The following is a 12,998-nucleotide window of genomic DNA, read 5'->3' as shown; positions in this document are numbered from 1 at the left end:
GGCTTGCTCACGTCATCGCGACTCATCCTGCAGGTTACCTCCCTGTTCCCAAGTGGTGCGCCTGGGGCTCTCAGTGCAAGTGCCAGACATACTAGGCTTTAGAAAAGTACTTTAAAGTTTATCTGAATTGAATTTATTCAAATGGCCTGAAACTTTTGACTACAGAAAAGGATGTCTGGTGCCTGCTGGCCTGAAGGTGTACGGTGCAGGGTTCCTGCCCTCCCTGAGCCCCAGTGGCCTGGAGGGGTTTCTGGATCGTTGGCGGCATCTGTGCCTTGAGATTCTGCTCCTTCTCTAGGAGGTACTGGGCATCTCAGCGTGGTGGCCATCCGGGAAGCGCTGGGCTGAGTGTCCCATCTGCCTCCAGAGCTCTGGGTTATGGCTACCACCCACCTGGGCCGCCCTGCCCCTAACTGGTGCTGGGCCAGTGTCGGAGTCTTGGAGTATAAGCGCCCCATCTTCCTTGGTAGTTGGTTAAGACAGCTGAGTTACAGTCAATTTCTGTAGTTGTTGGCTAATTTCAAAGCAATTAAAATTAAAAAACAAAAACAGAAAAAATTTTCTGGCTAAACTTTTTTAGCAAAGTACGAAACACTTTCACCAAAGTCACTAAATTCGAAATGAGGGAAAATGCAGGCATCGCAGTGTAATAACAGGTGTCGCAGGGAGTTGTCTTAGAGCTAAATTAGAACAGGCACTTTGGCCGGCCCCATGTGGAGGCCATACAGCGGACAAGGGTCCCTCCCAGTTCTTTCAGGGACGATGAATTACTTCCAACCAGCTTCAAAACAATTACGGCAAAAAAAAAAAAAACCTTTCCCGAGTGGAGATAATTTCAGATGCTAGCACATATAATCCAAGTACATTTCAGCCTAAAATAGTGGGTGGGTTCTTCAGTGGCATCTGGTTTTCCTGCGGGGCCTTTCTGATGTGGAGCCGGGCTCGGCGCTCCTCATTAGTCCTGCCTCTCCCCTGAGCTAGGCGGGCCGGACACACCCCTCTCCTGAGAAGCACTGCTTCCAGTTGCACACACTGGGGCGTCGAGGGTGGGGTCCCCCAGAGATAGGGAGGGTGGAGGGAACTCTGCACAGCACACACCCCCTCGGGCCTGCCAACACAATGAATGGTTTGTGTGTTCAGTGAGAAGTAAATGCGTGTTTCCCTGTGCCGGGTGTCCAGTAAGGTTTGAGGTCAGCTTTCATTGCTTTTTGGCTGATACATCTTTGCTGAGTATAAATCAGTGACTGAGGTGAAATCTGTTTGGCGCTTGACAGCAGCCTGTGGGCCCTGCAGAGACAGAAGCACTCTGGCCAGCTGCAGATTTAGGTTTGTGCAGGGGTGGAGCCGGGTCTCCGGGAGCCTGCTCCCACCGTGCCAGGCAGGGCAGGGCTGGCCTGTGCAGACGGATGGCACCTGAGGCCCGAGGTGGAAGGGTGGCAGTGAATTCACCGTCGGGTTGGTCATCAGTGAGCCGTGAGGAGCTGCTGTCGGGCGTGTGCTTGGCTGGTTCATGCTCTGAAGCCAGCAGGCTGGACAGTTGGGATCGCGGAGGGCGTCCGGTGGAACCTGCGCGGTGGCTGACCCGTGCGTTTCTCTTCCTTGTAGACAGAATGCCTTAACTACATCCGAGTGCTGCAGCCCCTCAGCGCCAGTGCCCTTTACGTGTGCGGGACCAACGCGTTCCAGCCAGCCTGTGACCACCTGGTAAGGCCGCGCAGGTCCCCTGGTCAGCAGTTAAAGCAGCGTGGGGCTTGAGGCAGCGGCCAGTGGTCTCCACTCTGCAGTCTGGGAGGATTTTCTCCTGCCAGCTGTGTGGGGATGGGGGTGGCCCATGGCTCCTCAGAAGGCCTCCGCCCACTCCCCGGCCTCCTCTAAGCCTTCCTGTCTGTAAACCACCATGACTGAGGGCATGACCGGGTGCAGGACTTACAGGACCGCTGGCCCATAGTGCAGAGCTGGCAGTGGGGGGGACCTTCTGGGAAGGCCAGTGTTGACAGAGAGGAAGCATCAATGTGCCCTGATCCAGCATCTTGCCTGTTTCTCCTTGTCACGTTTTGTATTTTGTGAGGGAGCCCTGGCTATGACATGGGCCCTGGTCAAGTGGAAAACTCAGGACTTCTGCTCTTGGATCCCTTGTTCTTGGTTCATATATGTTACGGACTAAATGTTTGTGTCTCCCCAAAATCCATATGTTGAAGCCCTAATTCTCCAAATGTGATGGTATTTGGAGATGCAGCCCGTGAGGAGGTAGTTAAGGTTAAACGAGGTCATGAAGGCGGGGTCCTGATAGGATGATGGCCTTATAAGAAGAGGAAGAGACACCAGAGCTCTCGAGCTCTCTCCCTCTGTCATGTGAGGTCACAGCAAGAAAGTGACTGTCCGCAAGCCAAGAAGAGGTTCCTCACTGGGAACCAGCCGTGCTGACACCCTGATCTCGGACTTCCAGCCCCCAGAACCATGAGGCAGGAACATGTGTGGTTGCAGCTCCCCCGACCCCTGTCTGTGGTCGTCATGGCAGCCCAGGCTCACTAGGACGGCGTCTGCTGCTCTGGTCTTGGGCCACCACCTTCAGTGTTGGCTGTTGGGGTACAAGTTGCCCACTGATAGGCAGTTCTGGAATTCTTCCCTCTGAGGAGTGACAACACAATGCCAGTTTGCTGAGCGGTTTTAGAAGCAGGACCCTTGTCTCCGTCACCTGCATCATGTCCTTGACTCTCCTTGAGCCTCGTCAGTTCTCAGTAGGGTCCTTTGGAGAGGGCCCCCCACTCTTACACCGCCCTCCCACCACTCCTGATTCCCTTGCTGACGGGGAGCCGGAAGGAGAGAGCGGATTAGATAGCAGCATCTCTCTGGGAGATACTCTTTTTTTACAGATAATCTGATGAGCCATTTATAACAACCACAAAGAGGGAGGAGTGTTTTAAATGCACTTGAGGATCGATAATGAAGCACATTTTCTGGTGTTTGTCCCTATTATTCAAGAGTGAAGTATGCTAAAGTGGCAAGCTTAGTTTGCTTCAACCCTAAATTCATTGGAATTAAAAAAATGTTTTCCAAGCTTGAGTCGGAGATACATGACAGGACAAAGTATGGGCGAAGTAAGGACCTGCTTCAAAAACCTTGTATCTGCACACAGACCCCTGGGGTGGGGTCCATGCATAGGGTGGGTCTGCCGGGCTGTCTGTGTCCACAGACTCTGGCGGCAGAGGTTGGGATCCGGGTAGGGGGTGCATCTACGTGTTGAGATCTTCAGTCCTCACAGACAAACTTAGTTTCTTTTTCCTTAGGTCACATTAGTCATATTAGAAACAGTTTGCACGTGAAGGGATTTCCTGGCTAAACTCTAGTTAGAAGCTTAAGGTATGGAATTGAAACTTAAATTCCATAGATATGTCAGTTGTTGAGGTAAGGGAATCATATGTTTCATTTAAATCTAGACCTATATTTTTTCCCAGTATTTAAAAAAAATTTCAAGCCGACAGAAAACTTGATCACACACATGTGTTCTAACCACACAGATTGCATGGTTGGGAGCATCCGTATGTGTGCACAGGTGTGAGCACACCCATGACCCCTAAATGCTGTCACATGCCTCAGAATAATGACATTTTCCTACAATAATGCCGGGTTTGTCATTATATCTAAGGAGATACACAATAATTTTCTAATGTCATCTAACCTCCAGTCCCTGTTCAGATTTCCCCAAACATCCTCTTGAAATGCAATCAGTGAATCACATCAAGTGGGGTGCACTGTCACCCCAGTTCACACCTCCTTAACCTAAGAGGTGAAAAGTCTGTATATTGTTTCCACCAGCCTGTTAGAAATGTAACTGCATCTTTTCCCATGCCCCTGAGCCCTCTCTGCTCTGTCTGTGACGTGTTTCCCTCGCTCTGACAGACAGCAGGGCTACTCATCCACCCGTCGCAGTCTGGGTGTCCATCTTCTTAAGCTTCGCCAGGCTTTCTGGTGGAAAATGGTACCGCACTTTCATTGCCTTGTGCTTCCTGGGTTGCCGGCAGCTCAGGCATCCTTTCTTGTCTGTGCTGCCGGATGGGTTTCTTCTTCTCTAACTTGCTGTGCTTTGACCGTTTTCCTCCTGGAAATGCTTTATTACTCATTTGTACAAGCTTCTTGTATATTCAGGGATGGAAATGCCTCATCTGTCATTTTGCAGGCATTTCCCCCACTTTGTCACTGTCGATCTCTGTCTCATTCTTCTGTGGACAAATGCTTCCCAGTGCTTTGTGTACTGGATCTGTCCATTTTTTCCCTTACTTGGCTTTGGGCTGTCTTGTCAGGTGAGGAGAGATTATCCCAAGACTGAAATTGTCACCCATACTTTCTGTTAGTGCAGCACGGTTCCGTTTTTAATATTTAAATCATCGATCCACCTGGAGTGTGTTTCGACGGGTGGAATGAGGTAGAGATTCTGCTCCTTTTTTCCTATTATCTGTTTATTGGATAGCCTGGTCCCCCGCTGCTTTGAAGGCGTCTTTGTTGATATTAAAGTTCTGCACGTGGCCTTCCAGTTCCTTCCGGAGCACATCCCGTGTTTGGTTCTCCCTGGCTGTTCTACGACCCGAGAGCCATCGGCATTGCCGTCTCCGTCCTATAGGAGAGTCAGCTGAGGCTCCAAGATCTGGAGGCGCTCTCGAGGGTGTCAGAGGGTGCCAAGGCACCAGCGTCCAGACCTGGGACCAGGTGGTAGACCGTGCATGTGCTCTCTCCTCTGTTCCCCCAGAAGAGTGAGTCTGTAAATTAAATGGTCCCACAAAGATATATTATGACTACAGAAGTTCAGACATTTTATGGTGCTCTTTCTCTTCATTCAATTGTAGAACTTAACATCCTTTAAATTTCTGGGCAAAAATGAAGATGGCAAAGGAAGGTGTCCCTTCGACCCAGCACAAAGCTACACGTCCGTCATGGTTGGTGAGTCCTGCTCTCAGGGTCTGTCCCTGGCTTAGCTCTGCTGGACCCCCAGGAGGTCCCGTTCCTCCTCCTCCACAGTGGTCTCCCTCTGCTTCGTTCCCATATTCAGTATCCTCACAGAAGGTACAGGAGCCTCTCCACAGACCCGCTGATACAAGCTTTTGAATTCATTGTTCAGTAGGATAACCAGCCACCTCCACAGTCCTCAAGTTAGATTTGTAGGAAGAGATTATTTTATATCTGTCATTTGTGCAGATCATCTGGATCACTCGGTCACATTGAGTTAATGCTCCCGTTTGAGGGACGTTTGTGACTGAGCCACGACCTGCCTTGGAACAGCCTTGTACACCCAAGGCGAGCAGGCCAGGAGCCTTGTGTGCACCCACTGTTGTGTTTGTTATTTTACTGGATGCAGGAGTTACTTGCGTGTGTTACTCATTGCCCCTAACAGTTTAACGTGGAGCCTAAAATTACCCACGTCAAAGAAACAAAACAGAAGACTCAGGAAGCAGAAGCATGCGCCCAGAAGCAGGGCGATAGTCTCTCCGTTTCCTGGGAGGACTTGTGTTAGCTTGGGAGGAGAATGTGGTGCTGAGCGTCTGTCCCCGGCACTAGTGTTGATTCCCTTTTCCTCTTTCCGCCTGAAGATGGAGAGCTTTATTCTGGGACGTCGTATAACTTTTTGGGAAGCGAACCCATCATCTCCCGAAATTCTTCCCACAGTCCTCTGAGAACGGAGTATGCGATTCCTTGGCTTAACGGTAAGAAGCAGGTGGCGTCATGGAAGGTGTGTTTCTGCTCGGGGGGGCTTCCTCGCCGGCAGAGCCCTCACTCGAGTTCTCCTTTTGCCGGCTCCCAGCCTCACAGGAGGGCATCTGCGGCTCACCCTCCTGTGTCCCGGGGCTCACGTCAGCCCCGGTGCAGTAGGGATGCTTCTGGAACTGCTGGGGGCTCCACAGCCAGCATCCACGGGCTTCTTTGCTTTCTTCTCTGCTAAGAGAGCGCTGTTTCAAGCCTGCCTTTACCCCTTCTTGAAAACGGATCTGGGAGGCTCAGGACGGCGAGCTCAGGCTCGTTACATCAGCATGTGATATACCATTATCTCTGGACAGCATGTGTCCATGTTGGATTCACGGTCCAGATGGCTCACAGATGCTCACAGGGGACTTTTCTCGTGGGCATTGGCCAGCCAGCCAGAGCCTTGGGGCACCTGGATCTGGTGGTCAGCAGTTTGTCTCTTTAGGCACGTGCTATTTAAACTGGCAAATGCATATCTTCCAGTGGGTCTCCGGGCTATGGTGGGATCTAGCTCCCTGGGGCCCCCAGTTGGGGGCCTCCCAACTGGCAGGCCCAGCCCTCAGTTGTTGGGCTGGACCAGGAGGCTGTGCTTCAGAATCCCCATCTCGGGCATCTCCTTAGGCCAAGGAGGGCAAGATGGGCACCGTCATCATTCCTGGGCCCTGGCGTTTGTTTGGGGTATGGCATGGGCACCCTCCCACGTCCTCGATAAGGGGTGCCCGGGCCCTCGGTGTGCACAGGCATAACCAGAGCGTCTGTTCCCTGCAGAGCCCAGCTTCGTGTTTGCTGACGTGATAGGAGAGAGCCCGGAGGGTGGGGACGGCGAGGACGACAAGGTCTACTTCTTCTTCACGGAGGTGTCTGTGGAGTACGAGTTCATCTTCAAGCTGATGATCCCACGGGTAGCGAGGGTCTGCAAGGTGAGCCCCTACCCTCCTTTTCTCCTTGGTCCCAGCCCGCGGCGAGGGCATGTCGCCCAGGCGCCACACTTTCTCCGAGATGTCCATATCCCGACCACTTTATTCTTCCACGCCACAGATGTCAGCGTGGACGGGCCGAGGGCTCGGGCCTTTGTCCTCCCTGCGGGCCTCCCTGGAGACCGCAGGAGCACCCGCCCCGCGTGTGACGATGCCTGTCCTCAGGGCTCTGCTCTTAACACACCTCCCTCAAACCTCCCCCAGCTTATAAGGAGTTAGTTTCTCTGTACTGTGTTAACCAAATTCTGTTGGAATTGGGGTTTTTCCATTCCAACGTAGAGATGGGGAGGGGTGCATTTTCATTGTGTCCAGAATAAGTAAGGATACGTCGATTTCATGTTCTTCTGCATCCAGTTGTAAGAGTTTCAGTATTTCTCTCCAGACCAAGTCATGTCAGGGGTGTTTCACGATTGCTGCTTGGTGGTCAGTTCACTAAAAAGTGTTTCGGAGAACCTGGCAGGACCAGAGCACCTCAGCAGATAACTTGGGGGCTGGAAGGAAGTGAAGATTTGATCTCCCACAAGGAGCGCCTTGCAGGGGAGACCACGCTTACACACATTGGCCTGAGACAGATTGGGGAGCCTGTGCGTCCACCAGCCCCTGGCTCTGCCAGTCACTCACGGACGGGTCGTGAGTCTGGAGATGCACATGAGACAAAGGGCCAAAGCAGTGAACATGTGCAAGGATGGCGGGGGTCTGCCATCCTTGCTGCATGACACAGAGTGTGGGCAGAGTCGAACAGTTGTTCTAGCTGCAGCTGGGAGACTGCTCGTCGAGAGGGTTTAGTTGGTTTGGTTTTGTGCTTCAATCGATGACCCGAGCTGGCATGAAAGGAGTTGCCGGCGTCACTAGTAGTCTGCAGCCTGCTTTGCTTTTCAGCCTTGGCTTCCTTTCATTCAGGCAGAGCTGCTCTGGGCCCAAGTACATCACTTATCACCTGCTCACGGGGGGAGTCTGCCCTCCTCCTACCACGCGTGTCTTTGGGGTTACAGGGGGACCAGGGCGGCCTGAGGACCTTACAGAAGAAGTGGACCTCCTTCCTGAAGGCCAGGCTGATCTGCTCCCGGCCGGACAGCAACCTCGTCTTCAACGTGCTGCGAGACGTCTTTGTCCTCAGGTCTCCCAGCCTGAAGGAGCCCATGTTCTATGGGGTCTTCACCCCACAGCTGTGAGTGCCCCGGGGGGGGTGGGTCGGGGCTGTTTTCGCCGCGCTCCCCGCTTCAGGGCAGTCACGCCGCCCCCTCCTCCCCAGGAACAACGTGGGGCTCTCGGCCGTGTGCGCCTACAACCTGTCCACAGCCGAGGCGGTCTTCTCCCGTGGGAAGTACATGCAGAGCGCCACGGTGGAGCAGTCCCACACCAAGTGGGTGCGCTACAACGGGGCCGTGCCCACACCGCGGCCCGGGGCGGTAAGTGGACCGGGCTCTCCCCGCGGGGAGCGGGCGTCCACCTGGCGCTGGGAGGGGCCGTGGGCACGCTCTCCTTTTCCTGGCTTCTCCTCCTCGGTGTGTTGTGTAACAGCCGTTGCTACAAACTGCCCGAACAGGAAAGCTCTTCTGGCTGGCACCAGCTGTTCTGTGGGACTGACATTGCGTAATAGAATTAGAGCTTTTTCATTTTCTGTTTCTTGCAGAGAAACACACGATTTCTTGGCAAAGGGACGAGCGATACCCTCCATTCGTTCATATGAGTCACACTTTATTTTCTCCTAAAAGTAGTGAATTTTATGTAGAAATGAGTGTGGGTGTCTAGGCCGATGCGGCTGCATCCATTTACTATGTGACTGGTGAGCCGGGCCACGTGCATGGCCCGTGGGTGGGGCTGTGACCTGGGAGAGTGGCCTGGTGCTTGGAGCTCACTCCCCCAGGATGGTCCCCCTCTCTGGGGTACGCCTCTGCTAACACAGGTCAGTTCCTTTCATGCGTATCTTTAAGCAAAAGGTGTTCACCTGTGGTCGTGAATTTTGGTTTACGCACATCAAGAACTAGGACAGAAAAAAGGATCCTTTGTGCTCTTGACCTTTATGCTATTTATATTTAGAATTGGACTATTTTTAGCCATTTTTCGAGGCTTCTCTTCTGGGAGAGCTATGGAATGATAAGTGTGTATTTTGCAATTTCAAAAGTGTGATATGCTTTTTTCATTTATGAATGGATGAAAATTACTTCATTGACTATGTATCATGAGACACAGTTGTGTCTTGTGGACAAACGGACAGTTGCATTTCCTCCCTGCTTTGTAACTGTGTCTTCAGATTCCTGGGGAAAGGTCACCTCAGTGTTTCCATTTTTTCAAGAAATGCACCGTGTAGTCCTAAGTTCTTCACCTCGGGGAAGCCTCCCCTCTTGTACGGAGCGCGTGCCGTGTGCCCGTGCACCCCGCGGTAACGGGTGGTCTGCTCCTGCAGTGCATCAACCGGGAGGCGCGTGCCGCCAACTTCTCCAGCTCCCTCAACCTACCAGACAAGACTCTGCAGTTTGTCAAAGACCACCCTCTGATGGATGACTCCGTGACCCCGATAGACAACAGGCCCCGGCTGATCAAGAGTGACGTGAACTACACACAGATCGTGGTGGACAGGACCCGGGCCCTGGATGGGACGGTCCATGACGTCATGTTTGTCAGCACAGGTGGGTCCCGGGCCCTGGGTAAGAACATGGGTTAGTCCAGCGAATTTCTGCTGCCCGGAGCCAGCATCTCCCCCAGGTGCCTGAGTGGTTTGTTAGAGCGTGGAAGGGTTTCTGAGAAGTCACCACGCCTGGATGGCTTCAGATCTCTGTGACCATCAGAACACCTGGGGCACTGGTTAAAAATGCGAGTCCTGGCCCAGATCTAGAAATTCAGGTGTGGTAGGTCTGGGCAGTGCAAAGGGAGGCTGGTGAGAGCCGGCACACGGGCACGTCCTGCCTCCCTGCCTGACACCTGTCCTGACCTGCCGTGGGAGACACACCTTTCCTGGTGGTCCGTAGACTCCGACACAAGTCTTCTGGAATGGTCTTGGCAGCCAGGCACAGCAGCAGCTGGCGGGCTCTGTGGTCAGCTCTGAGTGCTGCCCAGCTGCCAGCCTCCCCTGCCTGGGGCTCCTGGCACGAGGATGGCACCCTCAGAGTCCAGTGCAGCCCAAGAACCATGTCACGTTTGTTTGGAGGACACGGTGTCAACTACTCTGATGAGGGGTATTGAAGTCAACAAAGGGCTGTTTATTTTTCGGATAAAAATGGGATAACCCGTGTCAGTCCAGTTGTTTATTTTGCCGATGGCTTTTCCTTTTCCGTGTCTAATGCAAAAGCGTCATCTGTTTCTAAGCCTCCTACCGGGGGAAGGAGCGGGAGGCAGAAGGGTGACCGCTGGCTGCGTGGCTGACAGTGCCAGCACCGCCCTCTCCTCCTGGGGAGTAACCTGCAGCTTTGACCTTGCAGACCGGGGTGCCCTGCACAAAGCCGTCAGCCTTGAGAACGACGTCCACATCATCGAGGAGACACAGCTCTTCCAGGACTTCGAGCCTGTCCAGACCCTGCTGCTGTCCTCCAAGAAGGTAAAGTGACTGGGTGGCCGGCTGGATGGCCCCGCGTCTCGGTGACCACAGGCTGGGCCGGGCTGGGCCAGTCAGGCCCCGTTGTCCATCTGGCCTAGAGGAGCCGACCTTCAGGCTCTTATAGAAAGTCCTTCCATGAGCTGTGGGGTATGGGGTGGAGAGAAGGCAAACTGCGTCCTAAAAGTTGCAGAACCTCACTGAGTTGTTGGGACCAACGTACGATGCCGTCGGGGGGCTCACTGGCCTGTGAAAACACTTCTGGTGCCGGAACTCGGTGAGGGTGAGACCCAGTCAGCGGGAACTCGGTGAGGTTGAGACCCAGCCAGCGGGTGTGCCCTCCGTGCAGCTTCCTCGTCTGCACAGAAAAGCGTCCTCTGAGTAACGGCGCGCCGTGTCTGTAAAGCCCCATTTCATGGGGCGCTGTCTCTTTCACCAGGGCCGGCCCGCTTTGTCCGTAAAGGGCCAAGAGTGAATGTTTGAGGCTCTGATGCCCGTGCTCTTGTAGTTTGAGAGCAGCCGTGGGCAGTCCGGAAGCAAGTGAGCCCTGTTATGTTCTCCCAAAGCCTTATTTACGGGCACTGAGCTTTGCAATTTGTGGAATTTTCATATGTCACAAAATATTACTCTTTTGATTTTTCTTCAACCGTTTGAAAATGTGAGACCCGCTGTTAGTTGATGGGCTGTATAGAAACAGCCAGCTGGCTGGATTTGCCCTGTGGTCCACGGGCTGTCCCCTGCTGTACATCCAAAGTGGCCTTTGGGAAGCGTGCCACCCGGTTTACAGCCGGGGTGGAGAGTGAAGAGCGGAGTGCAGGCCGGGCACCGGCTGACCTCGTCCACATCCTGGCTCCAGGTGCGTGACTGTGAGTCCCGCCTCGGCTTCCTCATCTACACCGTGAGGGACGGCCGACCCTGGGACTGTCCCAGCCCTGCCCTGTGACTCCCCATGCCGTGACCCCTGGGCTGACAGGCTCTGGTCAGCATCAGAAATTGGTAGCCTGGCCACGCATCGAATTCCCCTCCACTGCAGGCCCACCCGTCTCGTGGCCTGTCCCACCTGCACCCTGTTTGTAAAGCCTTGCTTGGGAGCACCAAGCCAGGCTGTCCTTGCTTCGTATGGTGTCGCCCTGTTGCTGAGGTTTTCCCTTTTGACCCGTGACACGCCTGGGCCACCCTCTCTTCACGCTGGAAAGAGCTTGTTCCTCCAGCCCCTCAGAACATCCTCCCTGCCCTGGCTCCGGGTCGGGGCCTCCGCCCGGCCCGTGGGGCCCAGGCTCACTCCTCCCTGGGCTGTGGGCAGTAGGAAGGGGCTCCCGATAGCCAGGCGAGAAAGAGAAGGCGGCGACCTCTCGGTCAGGCGCGTATTTGCAAACTCCACACACGGTCTTTCGTCCTCTCCCCGTCATCATGAGCTTCAGGAGTTGGATCTGGTTTTCAGACTCCTGTAGCAGGGTCACTTCCCCTCTTGGCCGCCGCAGTGTTTGTTTTCTGGCTCCAGTTCTAAAAGGGAAGGAAGACGAAATAGCCTAATGGGGTTAGGCTACCAGACATCTGTACCTCTCGGGTGGGTGCTTTTGGCCCCCTTTCCCCTGGGCCCACCTGCATCGTTGTTGAAACAAGGAAGCCCAGGAGCCCTTCTGGCCACTGCCACGTTGCTCAGGTGCTTCAGCCAGGCTGGGGCAAGCACCCTCAAAGCCTCCAAATGGTCGAGTACTCATCAGAACCAAGGCCGGGCCCCCAGTGCAGACACGTGGTGAGAACAGGGCTCGGCTCTGCTCCACGACACCATTCACAGACCCAGCTGGCCCTGCCATCCTGAACCCAAGTCTTCCAGGGCATGTGGGTGCTGATCCCATGGGAGGGATGGGGGAAGGAGAAGGGAGGGAGGGGGCAGGACCCCCTGTGGGAGGTGTGACGGGTCAGTCCTGTGCTCACCTGCCTGAGGTCAGGATTGGTCATGTGGCCGGGGGCGAGCCATGCAGGGAACCTGGCACCCCAGGGAGGGAATTGCCTGTTCCCACAGGAGCCCCCACTGCTCTGGGATGTGGTTCAGGTGCCCATGGGGTCCCATGCCTTCTCCTGGGCTAGTGGGCTCAGGGTGGCTTCAGAATGCTGTCCGTGCTGCCGTGGCAGCAGGAAGCGGCTGTTCGGGGTAAAAAGACACCCGCTCCCCCCTCCCCGTTCCCCACCAGCAGCCTCTTCTGGGTCGATCATGCCTGGCTCTCATTGCAGAAAACTGACGAGCAGCTGCCACAGGGCTGGGGGAGCACAGGAGGGGCTACCAGGGAGGGGGGGGGTCCCTTGTCACTACCTGCTCTCCCCTGACAAGTGCATTTGTTTTTTGTTTTTTATTGTGGTAAGTGTACATCATATAAATTGTACCACTTTAATTATTTCTGAGTGTACACTTTAGCACCATTAAGTACCTTCACATAGTGCAACCCTCATCCCCATCCATCTCCAGAACTTCTTCATCTTACAAAACTGAAACCCCAAACCCATTAAACACTGACTCCCCCCTTCCTCCCATTCCCCAGCCCCTGGCACCCACCATTCTCCTTCCCGTCTGTGTGTGTTTGACTACTCTAAGAACCTCGTGTTGATATAAGTGGAATTCTACAACATTTGTCCTTTTGTGACTAGCTTATTTCACTCAGCATAATGTCTTAAAGGTTCATCCGTGTTGTAGCAGCTGTTCATCCATGTTCATCCTTCCTTGTCAGGGCTGAGTAGTATTCCATCCCACGCGTCCA

General features: G+C 54.1%; 1 protein-coding gene across 6 annotated transcripts in view; it reads left to right on the top strand.

Annotated features, from left to right (window-relative positions):
- SEMA4D (semaphorin 4D) overlaps positions 1-12,998 on the top strand; it is a 122,306-nt gene that overhangs the window by 89,762 nt on the left and 19,546 nt on the right. For all 6 annotated transcript variants that reach the window (XR_005020290.1, XM_036855192.1, XM_036855190.1 and 3 more), the window contains 8 exons: positions 1,606-1,704; positions 4,842-4,935; positions 5,583-5,696; positions 6,502-6,653; positions 7,703-7,878; positions 7,963-8,119; positions 9,118-9,340; positions 10,130-10,245. Coding sequence is in view for 5 of the 6 variants with exons in the window: in XM_036855192.1 (XP_036711087.1) it covers positions 1,606-1,704; positions 4,842-4,935; positions 5,583-5,696; positions 6,502-6,653; positions 7,703-7,878; positions 7,963-8,119; positions 9,118-9,340; positions 10,130-10,245 (1,131 nt within the window). In the remaining variant the exon portion in view is untranslated. The remainder of the gene's footprint in view (positions 1-1,605; positions 1,705-4,841; positions 4,936-5,582; positions 5,697-6,501; positions 6,654-7,702; positions 7,879-7,962; positions 8,120-9,117; positions 9,341-10,129; positions 10,246-12,998) is intronic.

The sequence above is a fragment of the Balaenoptera musculus genome, chromosome 6, assembly GCF_009873245.2.
Source record: "Balaenoptera musculus isolate JJ_BM4_2016_0621 chromosome 6, mBalMus1.pri.v3, whole genome shotgun sequence".
Lineage (NCBI taxonomy): Eukaryota > Metazoa > Chordata > Mammalia > Artiodactyla > Balaenopteridae > Balaenoptera > Balaenoptera musculus.
Note: the sequence above shows the minus strand (reverse complement) of the source record. Positions and strands in the feature narration are given on the sequence as shown.